At 39.2% G+C, this 19,289-nt stretch overlaps 2 protein-coding genes across 5 annotated transcripts in view; both read right to left on the reverse strand.

Moving 5' to 3' along the window:
• Positions 1-2,955: 2,955 nt before the first annotated feature.
• slc52a3-2b (solute carrier family 52 member 3-2b) lies at positions 2,956-11,475 on the reverse strand. Of its 2 annotated transcripts, none has more exons than XM_026185571.1 (4): positions 11,408-11,475; positions 5,832-6,885; positions 5,604-5,727; positions 2,956-5,028 (listed from the first exon to the last, which is right to left on the reverse strand). In XM_026185571.1, exons 2-4 carry the CDS (start codon positions 6,845-6,847, stop codon positions 4,816-4,818), a joined length of 1,353 nt encoding a protein of 450 aa, XP_026041356.1. In that variant the 5' UTR covers positions 6,848-6,885; positions 11,408-11,475; the 3' UTR covers positions 2,956-4,815. The 2 variants fall into 2 exon arrangements, with proteins under 2 accessions (XP_026041356.1, XP_026041355.1); XM_026185570.1 differs by lacking the exon at positions 11,408-11,475 and adding an exon at positions 9,921-10,230.
• Positions 11,476-15,139: 3,664 nt separating this feature from the next.
• macf1b (microtubule actin crosslinking factor 1b) overlaps positions 15,140-19,289 on the reverse strand; it is a 32,442-nt gene continuing 28,292 nt past the window's right edge. For all 3 annotated transcript variants that reach the window (XM_026183408.1, XM_026183407.1, XM_026183406.1), the window contains exons 38-40: positions 17,434-17,579; positions 17,121-17,241; positions 15,140-16,977 (exon numbers count right to left, since the gene is read on the reverse strand). In XM_026183408.1, the coding sequence (XP_026039193.1) occupies positions 16,952-16,977; positions 17,121-17,241; positions 17,434-17,579 (293 nt within the window). In that variant the 3' untranslated portion in view covers positions 15,140-16,951. The remainder of the gene's footprint in view (positions 16,978-17,120; positions 17,242-17,433; positions 17,580-19,289) is intronic.

Here is a 19,289-nt window from a genome sequence, read left to right on the forward strand (position 1 = left end):
ACCCTATCATCCTCAAAGATTACCTGTCTCCTGCACTGTATATGAATGTTTTATCATAAAAGCTTTCTCTTTTTTGCTAAGTGCCTCCTTGAGTGTTTGCTTTTAACTTTTGATTACTTTGTCTTGTTTGCGTAGAAGAAAAAAGAAAAAGATAAAGAAAGAAAAGGCCCCGCCTATTTGAATATAATGGACTTAACGGGAAAGGTAGCCTCTCCTGCTTCACTGAGAGGATATATAGCAGGGGTTTAATCTTACTCAGAGGGTGTGAAAGCTTGGACAGTGCAGCAATATCAGTGCCTCAGAGTCTGTTGAATTTCTGCCTTGACATTGTCAAAGTGAGCCAAGCAGGTGAGGAGAGAAACGCAGAAAACAGACATGACACAATCACATAAATAAAACAGTGTGGCAGGCTTTGTATGGGATCCACATGTTTCCATCTGTCAGGAAATATAGGATGTCATGCATTACAGTGTAAAAAGACTCATTTACAACCATTGAAAGCAATCCATCTCTGCTTTTGATGTGGCCCATCACATCTTGTTTGGCTTTATACATATATATATATAAATATACATGTGTGTGTGTGTGTGTGTGTGTGTGTGTGCGTGCGTGCGTGCGTGTGTGTGTGTGTGTGTGTGTGTGTGTGTGTGTGTATGATAGCCAAGTTTCTCTTTTATGAAGTCTTGAGTCGTTTAGAAGAAAAAATGTTTTTCTCTTTTTTGGTCTAGACGTTGAGGTTTCCAACCCTTATCCAACCCCCTCCTCCCTTTTCCTCCTGCTAGGTTTTACCAGACGTCGCGTTGTGAGAGGGGAATGGTCGATTGCATAACGTCAGGCGAGACTTGATCGTTCCTGGCCTTCTCACAAAATTCAATCATTCTCTGCATACTCCAATCCCATGACGGCCCATTAAAGAGCAGCGCGGGCTAGGATTTCCCCTCATGTGTTTTAAATTTAAATTACTGTCACAAAGTCTGCCATATGCAAGAATCGAGGAAGACAAGGAGCTTGGGGGAAACGGAGATATCACAATATTTAAAGGAAAAAGAGAGAGAGAGAGACGAAGATAAGAAAGGCTGCACTCTTACACTTTTGCTTATTATGTTGCCTAAATCATGCTTCCCCCTTCTCACCCCACCCACAGTCATATAGAGCAGGCTTTCTGATCTGAAGTCTTATCTTAATCTCAATGCATTGTTCTTTGGCTCGTTTGGATCATTACACAGTTTCAGAAAGAGTGCATCAAAAAATGCTTCTCCGTTTTCAGACAGTAAGCTGTTGTTGAGATGATTCCAAACCGTTGTGCAGCTTTTAAACTCTGCACGCCATAAGTCACAGAAACTACAGGAAGCGATAAGGAGAGCAGGTGAAGTATGAGACAGCAGGAGATGATGACCCCAGATGTTCTCCGGAGAGCCACTGGGATCTGAATCAGCCTCTGACTGGCCATGAGTTCCTCATTCCTGTTTGTCTATGTGGAATAGAGGAAGGACAAACACACGTGTGCAATGCACACGCAAAACAACGCACGCACACACATTCTCACATCCACCTACATGCATAAGACATTCTCTCCCGATTTAATGTGACGAGCATATGATGCACCTTGACTCTGATAAGCTGGGGGAGATGCATACTGCTGATGTTGATTCATATATATATATATATATATATATATATATTTTTTTTTTTTAATATATTATATATGTATATATAATTTATACATATATATATATGTATAAATTATATTTTTTGGGGGGGAAACCCCAATATCTAGGCAGAATCAGTATTTCAGCACAGGTGAATGTCTGAACATCTCAGTGCTAATTTAGGTTTGCTTAATTTATCCAATTTAACCACAGAGGATCTTCCGTCAGTGCCCCATTCACCAGCTGAGGTTCAATAAAGCGACACTGAGAGTTCTTTTTAGAGCTCACACCCTCAAATCAGACCACAGCCATTTAAATGTTAAGCCTTGACTGCAGCTATGAGAAGTTCTTGGCGATATATTTTTTTTTAATCAAAAAGTGACATCTAGTGGTGATTTTGTGAATTACATAGATATGTAAGATTCAGATCAAAGAGTTTTTGGTAAATTACAACTATAAATAGGCAGCTAATTGGCCTAAAAATATTGTCTTTTTTTTTCTCTAAGCCAGCCATTTTTCAGTGTTTAGCAGACCAATGTGAAGGCATTACCTTTTAGATTTCATAAAACAAAATTCATGTGATTTGAATGCCTTTGATCTGCATTTAAACACATGTGACCTGTGGAGTACATCAGTGCTGCCAACTGTCGACGATCTGTTGATGATATTTTTTTCTTTTCTGTTATGAATGTAGTCTTTTACATCATTGGCCACTTCATTAGGTATAGCTGCTACACCAGGTTCAAGTGCTAGTTGATGTTGTATCTAATAAACCAATGACATGGCAGAAGCTCAGTGCCTCAGTGCAGTCAGAAGGGGAGGTTTATAACACTTTGAGTTAGTGATAAAAGTAAAATATAATAAAATAAAACAAAAGTTTGTACGCCTTATGTATGAAAACAGACCCATTCATCGACAGTGTGCCTTATGGTCCGAAAAATACAGTAAATTTATGAATAGATATAATTTATCTCAGGGCTGCAGACAGCTTGTTCCAAAGAACAGGACCACAATAACTAGGAACAGTTAAAAGATCTGCACGTGATTAACTGAGGGGTCTAACTCAGTTGTAAACGGTGAGCAACTCAGCAAAGTATTGTTTGGCCAAACCATTGAGAGGTTTTTTAGCTAGTAAAAATTATTTAAACTTTGAACATGGCATCTGTTGCTGGTGCCAGATGTGCTTTTCTGAGTCTGAGTATTGGTCTGAGTATTTTAGAAACTGCTGGGATTTTCCTGAACAACCATCTCTATGCTTTACAGAGTCATTGGCAGTTTCCTGCAAGAAAATGGCCAGACTGCTTAGAACTGACAGCAATTTATTTAACCAATCATTATAAGAGCATCTCTGAATGTGCAACATGTACAACATTGAAGCATATGGGCAACAGCAGCAGAAAACCCACATCAGGAGACACTTCAGTCAGTTGAGTCAAACAGTCAGTGGAGAAGCAAAGTTTGGAAAAACATCGGCTGGTCTGATGAGTTTAGATATCTGCTGTCACATTATGGAGGATGGGGTCATAATTTCGATCAAACAACATGAAAGCCTGGATCCATTGTGCCTTGTACCAGTGGTTTAGGTGGTGGTGATGTAATGTTGAGGCCTTGGATTGGAAGAAAGCTGGTATTAAGGCGCCCAAGTTGAGTGTCGTTTAAACAAACTGAGTATTGCTGCTCAGGATTGTCCATTCCTTTATGATCACATCCTCTGATGGCCACTTTCAGTAGAATAATGCACCAGAACTCATTCAATTCAATAATGTTTCTTGAACATGATATTAACTTTAAGGTATGCAAATGTACTCCACAGCTACCAGATCTCAAACTAATAGAGTACCTGTGGGATGTGCTGCAACAGTAGGTGGCATAATCAAAAATCCATTGATACATATGATATTCTGTGTCCACTTCATTAATTTTACATTATTTTGCCTCTCAAAATTTGCCTAAGATGCAAATTAGCCTGAATGTTTAATTTTCTTGCCTTAGTCCTGTTAAGGACTGGTGGCTGGTCCAGGGTTCTTACTGCCTGCAACCCTTGGCTAAATAGTTCAGAGGATGAATAAAATGTATGTATAGAGCTCAGTGTAGGGATGAATTACAAAAAGAAGAAGCAATTTTCTGGATAAAACAACATGCAAATTTGCAATTTTTTTAGACAGTAATTAAACAAATGTTTTATTTGGTATTGTTCAACAGTTTCTCCACTTCAGTAACATATACAAAGCACATTGTAGTTTTATTTAAACAACACAGTAGTCTATCCCCCAAAATGCCCAGGTCATTTTATAGAATTGAGGCACATTTTAAAGGCGACAGTACCATAACTTCTTATAAAGCAAAATCAATAAAGTACATGTTGAACATCATCATCTGACATGATGCTCAAACTTCAAGTAAAATAGCTTTGACCTTTTGAACCAACAAGGTTTTGTATATTATATTGATATATTCAGTGGCAGAACACTATTTAGTTTGGTCTTTTTGTAGTCTGAGACACTATAGATGGATATAGTGCTTAACAAATTTATTAGATCACCATCCAATGTAAGGTTTGTGCCACAGCAGCTCTATATTAATAATACTGGTAATTACCAATATCATTATTTTATGTTTCTTTAATGAATTAAAGAGACTGCATCAATTTTTGCAAGTAGACTTTTCAAATTTTGTGTTTCACAAAAAATAAATAAATAAATAAAAATAAAGCTTGTCTTTCAATTATTTTTCAAAATTAAGATGACAAATTATACTCATTTACTTGTATTACTGAACAGAAAAGTTTGTTTTAGTGGTTGAATGTTGTGCTTGATTCTGACTTCTCAGATAAGGTCCAGTTTGTCCGTTCAGATTTGGGTATAAAAGTGTGAATTCAAGCTTTGTGAAATTATTTGTGTTTTCTTGTTTTTATGAGAGGTGGTCCAAAAAATTTTCTAAGCACTGGGTGTATGTGTACTTCATACATCATTAACTACTGATAAAGTATATGAAATTTACAAACAGAACTTGGGTTAAAAAAAAAACACGGAGTGATACTGTGGTGGATTTTCATCTATAACTTGCCAGCTCTCTTACAAGTTGGAATAAGTGCAGTTCTACTAAAACAAGTGCAATTAATGCTAGAATTCTGTACAGCAGAGTTGAACTTAGACACATTTTACATCTATGTTGGACACTTAGTGTTGCAAGCATCACCCGATTTAAAAAACTGATAGAAACCAACAAGTGGAAACATGGTTAGAGCACCAAGCATTGAACCCAGCTGCACTACAGCTCCACACCACACGAGGGCACTGTGGCCTTCATCCCTCAGGATCACCCCAATGATGACTTTGACATAAGACAGGGTGAGGACAAAGAGTATCCAGGCCAGCACCTGCAACAGAGAATTTGTTAGAATTGTGCATTGAATGACTTACTCTTACTGCTACTACTCTTACTGCTGTAAGTAATAAGTAGGAGCTCAGAATATCCTGGTTGGAGCTTGGTTAGCTTAGTAGCATTCAGTGCGTAGCCGCTTGGTTTCTTATTCAGTTTGGTGACTGAAAAAGTATTTTAGCAGTTAACACCATTTTAGTATTAAGTACTTTTGCTCCGAAAAAGTGTATTAGGAAAGGCACATCTGACAGCAAAGTGGAGGCATAGTTGCCTGTGCCAGTGCACAAAAACAATGTACTCTTTTTGAATGTTTGACTCATTGACTCATTCAATGGACTTTCACAGCTCTTCCATGACAGCATCAAGTAGATGAGACTAAGCTGACTTAACATTATATTGTAAAACCTGTCAGTCACACTACACACCTTAATCACAGGAAATCTCATAAATGCTAAGTGAGTATTGCAAATGGGTGGTGGCTTCATGCTTTTATAAGATGCAAGATAGAGCATGAAGTCTGAAATTTTATTCTGTGTACACAGTAAGTACATGCAAGAAAATAAAGAGTCTTACTATGACTACAGTTCCAGAGGTACTGTGGACCAGCAAAGGACAGGGACTTAGAACAGCCATGCCCATAATGTAGGCTCCAAATCCAGTCCCAAAAATGGTCAAAACTCCCATGAAGACAAGAGACCTGGACAGAAAAGATTTACAAGCTATTGGTGACTTAGAACTTATTTCTTGGATCTATGGTCTTGATTAGTATTTTATAATTATTGTAGTTTTTCTATAGCTCACCTTATTGGTATGAACATGGCGATGAAGCAAGCCACAGGGTTAGCAACAGCTCCCATGGTGGCAGCTAGATGGTAAGCCTTGTTCCCGTAAGGCATGCATGAGTAGGACTGCACTGAAGGCAGCACTGCATTGGTCAGAGCATTGACCCAAGCCAACACTACAAAGATAAAGACCACCTCAAAGATACTATATGTCCCCCTCCCGAAAGAACTCCTAGGTTCCCTCTTGCCAGCCTCCGAGGGGCTGATCATGGGCTTTTGCTCTGGTGTCTGGGCATTCAGAGATAGGCCTTGTTCTTTCTTCTCACGATCAAGTTCCCCACTGAAGTACCGTTCGCTTTTTCTCTCACGAGCCACAGCTGGGTGGTGATTGAGTAGAAGGAAAGCGACCAGACACACGACCATCATTACACTAAGGAATATGAAGAAGACCTGTGCAGAGAATTTAGCAGGCTGGTAGATGGCCTGTAGCATTCCATTGTCAGTTATGTTGGAATTATTAGATAAAGTGGCATTTTCACAGTGAACTACACCAACGCCTTGAATAAGTGCCACCACTGCAGGCACGAGACCACTGAGGCCCTCACCTGCAAAATACGTTGTGAGATATTGTGGACGCAGCCGCATCATGAAAGGAAGAAAGGTAACAGATGAGGTGCAGTCCACCACAGATAGCAGGAAACTCAATGTCAGCAGTGGAACACTATGCACAGAGTTTCCGAAGGTCACTGTATGCTTCCAAAGGAAAGCCAGAAGGAATGTAGCAACGATGCCCAATCCTACAATGCCGTAGATGACCGGCCGCTCATCGAGCACCCCTGGGCGGAAGCGGTGCATCAGCGTGATGAAGAGAGGGCCTATGTTGGCCATTTGGATGAGGACTGTGAGGTAGGAGGGCAGCAACCAGTGCTCTGGGATATCATTTACGATCAAGGGGAGCTCCACCCACATCCCATTGATGGCCACCCAGGAGCCCATTCCAAACAGACATGCCAGCACGTGAGTCAGCAGCGACATGATGCAAGCAGAAGTGAGCAAATGAAGACCTACAGAATCTGAAACATAGAGACACAGCATAAGCGCGACTGATTAGTGGCATTTAAAAGAACAGTCATTAAACCTTCAGGCAAAGAAATGTTTATGTGTATTTTGCATGCATTTGATGGATTATTGCTTTATTGCATTTATGTACAAATGAGCTTCAATGAAGTGAGTTGTAGAGTGTATCTTTTTTAACTGCAATTAGTTTAAGAGGCTTCATCGGTAGAGGTTGATTACAGTGGAGCTTTGAGCAAAGGTTGTCACTGATGTTCAGCATGTATGATGTTAGTCATGTTCATCGTGATTTAGGGTAACATTTACTTTTGAACAGTTTCTAAAGTTATCTTGTAGGGAACATGAATTTGTGCACTATATTTCATACCAATATATCAATTCCTGAGCCAAATAGTATATGAAAAGAAATAATACTCCATGGAAGTCTTTTTCTGATAGATTTCGAAACAAGTAAAAAAAAATTCTCTCTGAAACAAAGCCTTCAGATAAGGTGGCATAACTAAACAACAGCAAAAGGACAATGAGCTTTTTCATCATCTTTATTCCATTGTTTCGACACAAAAGTTAATAGATGAGTTCTTCTATGGAAACAGCACATAGAACATTGGTGTCATAAGTTAATACTGTCCCCTTAAGCAGAAATAACCTTGAGAATCTTGTGAATTATTTTCAACCAGCCTCTGATATCCTCTAGGTCTCTGATATCCAACCAGGTTGATAAAGCTTTATATTTCTCTTTATTGCTTCAGTAGCAATGCGTTCAAGAGTTTTTGTGCATGGACTTCCCATTTCAAATCCAAAAGATTTCAAATTGATTTAAAAAAAAAAAAATTTTCCTGGCAAGGCCTTAATACTCTGCAATTTTGCTGTAATAAGGGTCACATGTTAGAAGAATCTTTTATGACATCTTGGTCAAACTGTCTGCTTGTAAGCAAAAAAATTGGAAGGGCTGTGGGCAAAGAGAATACCAAAGAGAACACTTCTCTATCTCCCTGACAGCTATGTTCTCATGTTATCTGACAATCTTGGATCCACTTCATCGTCAGTTCGCCCAACTGTAAGAAATCTGGGTGTAACTTCATCGGACATTCAGTTATGATTAGCAGGTTGGTTGTCTTGTACAAACTTGTTTTTATCATCTGCAGAACATTGCCCATCTTAAATATCTGAAATGGAATTGAATTTACATGCCTGTATTTAATCACGCCTCGATTATTGTGATTTTGGTTGTGAGAGTTTTTCATGATCAGATGCCTCTCTGTGTTAGTGAACGACTATACCCATACATAACTACCAGGTCTCTGAGTTCAGCTGTTCAATGGTTGTTGTTGGTATCCAGGTCTAAGTTCAAGACAAAAGGAAACTGTTTGTGGTTCCCAAGTTATAGAGCTTGGTTCCTTTGGACTAAAGGGACCAGAGTTATTAAGGTGTTGAGATGTGTTGCAAATGTGGCAAAAAGAAAAAAAAGTACAAACATAAAGCAGTGACAAAATTGCATGCAAGAAGTGGAAGCTGATATTTCTGCAACTCATCCTGTTGCATTTGGTTTGATATTGAAATGAGCTGACAATTCCTTTGTTTAAGAAATGCGCCTCTTTTCTAAATCATCTGTAAAACTAAACACACCTATAAGCACTATTTGGGATTGCGCTTACACCCTGTTTTTGCCCATTTAGTAAATCTGGCTTTGTACATGGATGATACCCTTAAAACGTTTGAGACGCACTGTGTAGGCTTGGTCTTATTTATCTTTATATATTACTAACATTTTAGTCATTGTATCTTATTTTATATTGTAAAGTGTCTTGTGATCTTTTTTCTTGAACAGCACTATATAAATAAACTTTACTTACTCTACTTCTGTCTACGCCGGCTCTCTCTTACCCTTTACCCGCCCTGTTGCTTGTCTCGTGTTTCTATGGTGTATTGATAGTCATGTGCTTTTGTGCTGAGGTGTTTTTTCTTTTATCAAACTGTTCTCCCACTAGGAGCTCAGTCTGAGTGGAGTTTTTTTTTCTCCTCCTCTTACCTCATGTAGTGTATTTTCGTTGTTTTTTTCCTATCAGCCTACCTTCTGACATGTCTGCCCAATGTGATGTTTGTGTAAAGTTGGTCAGAAGGTTCCTTTGTGAGTGCGCATGCGCCATTAGCGTGCTGCCTGCTGTAACCCCTAATTTCCCTCGGGATGAATAAAGTATTCTGATTCTGATTCTGACTTCTACTTGGCAAGCCCATGGAGGTTCTAATCACTAACCCCTAATCTGGAATCCCTGTTTTTTGGGGATTTCAATATGCCGTCATATACTGTGTTACTATCCTGTTCACCCACTTAAATGAAATCATGCATCATTACAGCTTAATTTGCCATTTGATTACACTTTTTTAAAGTCACTGTTTCAAGTAGGAGCCATTGACCTTCACAGCATTTGTCTTTCTAAGCTTCTTCCATCCTTCTCACATGTGCAGTCTAGAAATGGATGCCTGACCTTTCGCACACTGACACGGTGCTCCCATAAAAACACCATGTGGTTCTGACATAAACATATTTATCAAAAAGAAATCATTGTTAAGTAACTTTAAAAATAATGTAAGTCTTGATAATGACTATGAACAATTAGTGCCAATCAATTAAAGATATAAGCATGTTTTACGTTTAGGGTTGGCTATATAGCACAAACGCAATATATTGTGTCAAACTTCTAAAATACACAAGATTATATGTCATGTGAATCAGGAACGAGTAAGAATCTCTGGCTGTTACGTCAGGTTACCTTGATATAACTTCCTGATCTTCCTAATCTTGATCTGCAATCTAAACTTAATTATCTGGTGCCTTTTGTAACCATTTTATATGCATTTTTTCATTTCTGTTACCTTTTAATGCTGGAGGGAAGCAGATGGACTACAGCACAGAACAGATGGACTGAAAAACTTGAGGCTTTAGGATCTAAGATAACCAGGCAATTCAATCACCCTTACTTCCGTCATACATCATTTCTATGCTGCTGTAAGTACACAAAATCAATCATCCTACCTGTTTCAGAACAAGGAACAAGAAACCACTCTCCCCTGGCTTCTCTCCTTCCAAAAACCTTCACTCTTGGCTGATTCGACCTTTTTTTGTTTGTTACATCTGCCGTAAATGTGTGTGTGTGTTTTTATGCCCTCCCCTTTTCTAACCTCTCTACACACACATACAGGCTTGCATTCTGCTTCCGTTTTCCTCTGCACTTGCCAGGGGAGGGACTGCACAGGCGCACATGTCCTCTACCACCATGAGTGAGGTCGGTTTCAAAACCAGGCAGCCATGTGCTCGCTCTGTGTTTCAGGGAGCTTAGGAAAAGAGAGCCGGTGGAGGGGGAGGTGTCAATAAGAACTCCTCCCTTTCCTGTTTCCTCCTCCAACCAGCTTGGGACTTTATGGTCTCCCCTCCTTTAAACACACAGGCAGCAGAGTGAGTAGGAAGGTTACGGCTGCCTTTGGATTCACAGTCAGTAGAGTTATAGTTTATAGTATACAGTTAACTCCATGCAGCTGGGGCTTCATTCTTCTGCTCTCTAATTTCTAATGCTTTCACTGTATGACTATGGATTATGGATGACTGTTTCACAGTCATAGATGGTGTAGATGCAGTGATTCATCTAAGCAGACCAGTTTGTCAAGTTCAGCATGACATGGCACTTTAGCAGCCAAAACCTTCACTCTTGGCATATATAATTTGAATATATGGAAAGACTGCTAAAATAGGAACGGGCCAAATGAAGTAGTGTTCCAGTACTGCATTGCAATATTAATATCACTATCTTTATCATTGTCTTTATTTGGTTCATTTATTTTACACAAAATTAAATGAAAAAAAAAATACATAAATAAATCAAATGACTGATTGATTGATTGATTGATTGAATCTTTATTTTGAACATGTTGAAAAAGTATAAAAAAAAATAGAATTAAAAGAGACAAATGAACAAAGCAAACAAAAGGAAAACGAGCAACCACAACTCCAAATAACGTCCATGTTCAAAAAGGAGCAGGAAGAAGCATAAGCATAAGCTTATTTAATCCCACCCCTTTTCCACTATCTAGTATCAATAGACTACAGAAATACCTCCATGACAAATCAAAAGTGAGTAGGTTGGAGCTACAGCCTATGTAACACATACACCTGACACAAAAAAAAATCAACGTAAGGAAAATGAAATCATCCACATCTTTAACATCTAATTTAAATACAGTTATGTCAGGGATTATATGAACTCCAAAGAACTATCAGCAAGTCTTAGATTAGCAGCTGCAGACGCAACTTTGTGGGAAAGCTGCTATGCTGAAAAGCCTTATTTGTTTATTAAAAATGAAAGAATTTTTCCTGTATTTCTAAAATGCAGATTATTAGTAACAATAATCTCTTCATCTACTAACCTTTCACATAAATCAAATACACTAAAAACTAAAGACAGAAAGTGCTTTCCATTAATCACTTTATACCTGTTTATCATTCTGAATTACAAAGGGAACACCTACCTGCTTGTGGGAAGCAGAGTCAGTTATAATGAAGGTCGCTCAGACATGTAACAGCGCAGTCTCCTTCTGATATACTGTCTATAGAGTATGAATGCACAGTGAGATGTGGGCTTTGTACTTTACAAGAATCTGTGTCATGTGACCACTGAGGAGGGCTGAGCCAGGGGTTCAGTTTGGGAACCAAAGTTCTTAGCAGTAGAAACAGTTGGATAACAGGAAAAGGTACACACGGAGAAAAGAAACTGTAGAGAAAGGGGTGGAAAAGGCAATTTATATGTCATATAAAAACCTGTATAAAATCTTCTATGGCATTATTACAGCAACATGAAGGTTTTTCCCAAATTGGGTAGAGTAAATTCTGGCAGTCTAGCCAACCAGAAGATGACTTTGGACAGCTTTCTGACTGGCTGGTTCGTTGGGGTCAGTCTTGCTTTTGTTCAGCGCAAATTCCAGCTCAAATGAATGACCCCTGCTGACTACTAACGTCACTGGATGGCTTTTCATTTGAGTGTCCTTGCACCCACCTCAGCACTGACTGGTATTATATGCTCCTTTCCTGAAAAACAAAATTCTTTGTAATTTGATGACTGTTATATGAAACAAATTACTTTTGATACATGATAATTCTACATAAGAAAATCTCTCCTGTCCCTTAAATTTCTTCTCTGTTTGCCTGTCCAAAAATATATAACATGTCACCATTTCTTTAGTTGAATCTGTGAAAAATGCCAGACATGACAACAGCTGACAGTCATAAAATAGCAGTTTTGCACCAACGAGATGATTCCCAAATGGCTGTTAGCTGAAAACGGGATATATATTGGCATGGTGTGAAGGGTGTCCTTGAAAAAAAATTGTAGAACCTGGACAAGTGGAGGACAAAAGAATTGGCGGTGGCGAATAGCCTTCAGTAATAGTAATAAATCACACAGCAATAGTAAATCCAAGATACTTTAGTGGCACATCTCCCAGGTAGCTAGCACAACTAAAACAAGGTAGTTGCAGTAGGCTTAGGCTAATGTTAGTTTTTTAAAAATAAGATATTTCTTTAGGTTGGAGGTGGAGTCTTTTGATGCTGAGAGCAGCTTGGTTGCAGGCAAACAGAGTTTGCATTGCATGGTCAGCTCTCGCCCATCCCTTTCTTCTTTAAATGTGAAGTGATGTCGGAATTTCCAAGTAAGAAATAAATTCCTGCCCATGCACTGCTGGCTCTGTTGTCCTGGCTTCGGGTCCATTGTGTAACTAACGCCACCAACATTAACAGGACGCTTACATTAGAGCCTCTTATTGCGTGTTTTGTTTGGATTGAAGGAATAGCCAAACATATGAAACAGGAAAAGGCCGCCGTGTAATCAGTTTATTTCAACAGAGTAACTGTATTCTAATTATCACCTTTTTAAATGGTAACTGTAGCGGAATGGACGATCTGATTTCCTCGTGTCAGCGTTGTTCCCACATCATCATAATTAATGTTGTTCCAGGTTCAACATTGCAAGTGACCAATCACCTTCTTGTGACGTCATTCCTTTGCGACTTCGAACACCGGTACATGCATTCTATTACTCCCCAACACTGTTTGTAGTTAACACCAAGACTTACTAACTTCTGTTTTCAACCTATGCGCATACTTTTGGAAGCAGAGGGCTGACTGATGAAGAAAGGATTTTACTTATAATGGTAGAAGGAGAGTCAGACTTTTAGACATTAGAGCAGGAAGGAGGGAGTTCCAGAGCACATACCAACTTTTGTGGAGCTCAAGCAGGGATAAAGCGACAGCACGCAACATCAGTTATTGATAGAAATCAAAGTGTAACCTTCGGCTCTGAAAATCTTTTTGGCATTACGATATTCAGAAGGGGAAATAAGAGCCTTTTCAGTTTATTACTCACACACAAACACACACACTGTTTTCTACAGTCATTGACACACACACATGCATAAATGTGGAGTCCAAAATCAGCTAAATATTTCTTAAAGTGTTGAATTATATCAATTAATATTTGCTGAAAGTGCAGAAAACTGTGCCTCTCCTTTCTTTATCAATTCATTGTCAACTCTATAAAAACTGGGGCGAAAGACTTCAACAGAACCATGCTGGCCACAATCACCAAACACTACTGATTACATCAAGCATTAAATAGGCAACCGGGTTTTTGAAAATGTCAAAACACACAAACCACAGAGAGGTGCTCATGTCTGAAAGCACCCTTAAAACTTAAAACATTCTTATAACCAGTTAAAGAAATGTTGCCTCATGATAAATGTGTGTTTATCACTGGGAAATGAAGACTGATATCCAGTCACAGGACAGAAGTTGTTTTGAAAAACAAAAAAAGAAAAAAAAACAACCAAAACAAAAAGCCACTCAGGACTGGAAGTAGGCTAAAGGGCACTCCTGTGACCTGGATTCATAATGAATATTTGTGTAGAAGTACAATACCCTGCTTTCTTTTTCAAAACAGCTGGGCCCATGTTTAAATAAATATGTCTGTGTTTTTGGTACTGCGTGTACTCTGCAACGGAGTCTGAAAGAGTCACCAACAGGAGGGCAATGTTCCTGAGAATCAACAGATTACATTTCTTTGAGAATCTATCATAAACACTTGACCTTCAGACACATTCTGTAGTTAAAGTGACTGACATGTTCTTTTAGCCTAATATTTAGATGTTTCTTTGTCATACCATGTCAGGTAATATGGCAGATTCAGTTTAATGTTATCAAACAAAATGTTTTTTGGAATTTAAAAGGAAATAATTAGCCAATCAGCTTATACTGCTATTGAATCTTGTTTTGAGTATCTGGTGCCCACCTGTAAGCATTGACCCAGCTATAGCGGTCAGTTGTCCAAGCATGCCTTGACAGAGAGGATTTGTCTTTCATTGATGCAACCCACATCCTCAACTCTGAACTGACAAATGCATCAAATTTGGCACCATTTGAGAAAAGCAACGAGGCTTTCCAACAGTGTAAGATGTTCTGGGCCTACCCTGAGATCTCTTCCCAGTCTGGCATGGTTGGAAAACCTTCATAGGGAGCAGCCCATAAAACATCTTAACTTAATACCTGAACCACCTCAACTGTCAATGAATATGACAAATAGGATTAGAGATAAAGTTCAACCCTGGTGGAGCCCAACATCCACTGAAAACATGCCTGATTTTGTGCCAGAAATGTGGACAGCTCTGACTTTGATTATACATAGACCCCGTGGCCTGTAACAACAGACACACTCCATACTCCCACAGTTCACCCCAGTAAACTTTCTCCAAATCCACAAAACACATGATTGAAGGGAGGGTCAAACTCATACGATCCAGCCAAAAGTCCTGTAAGGGTGATGACCTGGCCCACTGTTTGGACAGAACTGGCAGTGCTTTTCCTGAAGATCTGGACCGAGGTTTGACAGTCAGCCGGAGAATCTTTTTCAAGATCTTGATACCCTGAAAATTTAAGCACACCCACTTTTTGGTAAATGGCAACCACCACTCCACTCCACAGGCATTGTCTTAGACCTCCACGTCAACCAAGTGTCAGCCAAGACAGCCATACAATGGCCAGAACCTTTATCATCTCAGGATTTTGGAATCTCATCCTAGCCTGGCAACTTGGCACCACGGAGCTTCTTAACTACCCCAGTAACCTCTGCCATTGTAGTTGGTCTTCTGCCTCCTCCACAGAGGGCATTTTGGTAGTATTAGCAAATGTAATAATATTAATAGCAAACTATTTCATATTTTTATACAAAAGTTTTATTTTTTATACAAGTGGATGTAAAATTATTAGTGACATTCATCTAAAGTTAGACATCAGAATGAGTGCTGGGTATAGAAACATTTACAGTACAGAAAGATCAGGGTGCATAGCAATCGAAGTGAAATCTGGCTGTTGTAATTTTTTACAGTACAGTAAATTATCAACTGTCTCCAAACACGAGGCAAAGAGAAAATGTATTCCATCACGTAAAACATTTTTGACTTTAAAAAATTTAGTTGACAACTGCATAGACCAAATGCCATGACATAAGCTACTGAAGCTACTCAACCTCAGGTGGATCTAGTACAAAGGGACACTTACAAACATAGTGGTTACACATATTGTAAAGTATTAACTGGTCTATCATTAACCCGCAGAATAAAAGCTTTGCAACACTACCAGTGGATGATGATGATGATGATGATGATGATGGTGGACTTGTAGTTGATTATTTCTCAAGATAAATGTGGTTTGTTGTTTATTGCTGAAACAATACATACTGTTATGTCCAGGCTCATGTGTTGTTATTAAGGAAACTAGTGTTGAATGTTCTTTTTAACATCTTTGGAAGGCGAATAATGAATTAACAAATGTGAGAGTTTCTGAACTGATTGAATGGCAGAAAACAAAACAAAAAAACGATACTGTGTTGCTTAAAATGCCAGAAAAGCATAGAAACTAATAGAAATATTAAATATACAACCACTGCATTCTCATGACATAAAATTGTCAACATTATTTTTTTATGAACCCCAAACTAAAATTATAGTTTGTATAAATCATATGTAAGACATCCTCTTACTTAGCACGACATATCTACAGTAGTTGGACACAGAAAAGTGCATATTTATAAAGACAAATGCGCTAAAGAAATTTTTCTAAGTACAGTGTTATGAAGAAAAAAACACATCTACATGTTCACAGTAATGTTCCATAGAAACATACATCGAAAGACACAACCAGTCCTGAGAAAAAGAATCTCTACAAATCAACAATGGCCCGTCGTACTTCAGTGCATTGTTCGTTAAACAATCTCCAGTGTTTAGAGCATCCTTACAATAAAGAATAAAAATACATTTATATGAAAACATGCTGTCCAAAAAAATTAAAAGACAAAAGAAAGTGTGGCCCTGCCAACAATATCCTCATCATGGAATGACATAAAAACAAAAAAAAATATTACAAAGCTGACGGACGGCATACTGTACCCTTTATATAGTTATGATTTTGGTATATGAGTATTTTTTTTGGATGTTGATAGCAGAGTCAGATAACACAACACCTTTCAGTGCCATCATATGTGAGTCTTAGCACTATGTCACCTTGAATCAGTAACAGAGCGTTACTGACATCTCCCGACACCGTCCGACTTTAGCTCATCTTTAGCAGGCTTGGAAAATAAAAGCAGTTCTGATTAAAGCAATGCTCTGGCTATCATGCAGCAAGTATCCATGCAGAAATTCTTACTCTCTACGCAATCAGATACAAATATATGAAATGAGGAAAAAAGGGACAAAAAAAATCTCTGCCTTGCATCTGGACTGACCCCTCATTGTCCACACTGAGACATTCTTCTCACGCAGATTACCTAAAGCTGCACGCCTATTAGCAGCACTTTTGGTGACCTTTCCTGTATTTTTCCTTCATTTTCACCTGGTCAAATGTGAATGATTCCATTATTTTCAGGCCCCTTCTAGCACCTAACTTTTGCTTGTCACTCTTTTGGGGCTTCAAGGCTGTGTTTGGGTTGAGCGCTGCAGCATACTCAGGGTGCTCAGAAGGAGAGATAATCATGTGGGCAACCTCTCAGTTTCGTCTAGAAGGTGCAAAAGAATGAAAACAGACAGAATCGGGTTAACACAACAAGTTTCTCAAGTTCTAAAAGTGAATGTTGCAACTTTACTGGATGCACGAGAAAGCAGTTTGCCTAAAAAAATCAAGCAAAAAATAAAAAATAACCTGGTGGTGATGGAGAGTTATCCTCCCCTGTTGTGGCAAACTGTAGGTCAGACCCCAAAGCAGCTATGGAGCTCCTGGGGCGAATGCAGCGGTCACCTGAGAAACTCCTACGAAGTAATGCCTAAAGCCAGATATGTTACACCAATTACTGATAAATGTCTCCATAATAAAATACATTTACATTTTTTCTGGTTGCTACTGTTCTTCATTTGAGAGGTAGACAGGTGCAACTTGATCCTACATTGTTATGGAAATTCTCTCATTTCAATATTAGAAAGATAGGAAGTTGCTTTACCCACAGCTTAAAGCTTACCTTGCGTGTCATGGGGCTGGTGGGGGCAGAGGCACTGCTGTACAGGCTGAGGCTTGAGTTGGACCTGCTGACAGTCAAACCTTTAGAGGTGCTCCCAGCTGGGGACAAGTACTTCTCTTTTATCTTCAGGTTGGTCCGACCTTTTACTGTTGGAGACACAACAGAGGGATTTTACAGAAAATGGCAAAACTTCTCATTATTTATAGATACACCTATTATTATAGTCAGCCAACATGTAGATATTAATAAGACTAAAGTTTTTTCACATACGCTGTGTTAACAACCCCTCCAATCCAACAAAAACTCAGTGAAAAGATGGCTAAAATATGTTGAAGACAACTTTGCAAGATGTCTAAAGAATGTTGAGATTTGGTTGAAGGGTGAAAAGAAAAAAATGCGTATAATTATAGTCTAAGGAGCTTGGAAAGAAAAGCGTCAAATGGTGGAGAGTCCCAGATTTAAACCCAGTGGGAGTTTCCCCCCAAAGAGGGACAAAGGACCCCCTGATGATCCTCTACCTAATCACATGAGCCAAGGTGTGAAAGCGGGTGTGGGTCACAATCAGCCAGGGTTTCAGGTGAGCTCATTATGAAACCTGGCCCCACCCTAGCATGTGATTTCCTGAGGTCAGATGGCCCAGGGTGTGAGTGGGCGTTAAGGCGTCTGGGGAGGGATCTCAAAACTGGATTATAGATGGCAGAGAGTTGGTGTCGTAAACCATCGCCTCTGTTCAAAGATGGTCGCTCACAGTGGACATAAATGGCTTATTTCACTCCTCCTTCAAACCATCTATCCTCTCTGTCCAAAATGTGAACATTGGCATCCTTGAAAGAGTGACCTTTGACCTGTAGGTGCAGATGGACTGCTGAGTCTTGTCCTGTGGAGGTGGCTCTTCTATGTTGTGCCATGCGCTTGTGAAGTGGATGTTTGGTCTCTCCAATGTAGAGGTCTGGGCATTCCTCGCTGCACTGTACAGCTTACACCACATTGTTAAGTTTGTGTTTTGGAGTTTTGTCTTTTGGGTGAACCCACTCACACCCTGGGCCATCTGACCTCAAGAAATCACATGATAGGGTGGATCCAGGTTTCACAATGAGCTCACCCGAAACCCTGGCTGATTGTGACCCACACCCGTTTTCACACCTTGGCTCATGTGATTAGAGGATCATCAGGGGGTCCTTTTTCCCTCTTTGGGGGGATACTCCCACTGGGTTTAAATCTGGGACTCTCCACCATTTGACCTTAGAACTGAAGAAGCTTCTCGGATGAGAGGTGAAACGTCTTCAAGCAACTTAAAGAAGTCCAGACGCTTTTCTTTCCAAGCTCCTTAGACTACACTGACCTGGATGACTGAGAACCTTCACAGACATGTATAATTATACACTCTTCCTCATAAAGACCTTTACAAAGTCTTTCCATAACCAACAGATTCAAACCTGGAATCTGCCGTTCTGTCTTTCCACATGGGAAAAATAATGTTTTAATGTCCACAGGCTTGTCCTAATCAGCTTACCATGTGACAAATAACAACAGGAGCCCATCAGAAACAGAAAGTTTGCATTTTTTTCTTTAAATATAAGAGGTCAACAGCCAGCTGTGATCTAGTCATCTATTTGACCTTTACTTTTGACCAGATTTAACCCGATTTTAGCCTTGATGGCTCTACATGTAGATCTTTTTGATTGCAAAAGGATTTTTTTAGTGCTAAACATGAATTGGTCAGTTCTTGATATTAGTTTGTTTCACCTTTCACTTTTTAATCTAATTCACCTGAATGTCAAATGAAAAGGCCATTATTGGCCAACTAGATATAGCTGAAAAAGCAATGTTAAGAGATGTTTTATCCTTTATGGTTT

The sequence above is a fragment of the Astatotilapia calliptera genome, chromosome 11 (genome assembly GCF_900246225.1).
Source record: "Astatotilapia calliptera chromosome 11, fAstCal1.2, whole genome shotgun sequence".
NCBI lineage: Eukaryota > Metazoa > Chordata > Actinopteri > Cichliformes > Cichlidae > Astatotilapia > Astatotilapia calliptera.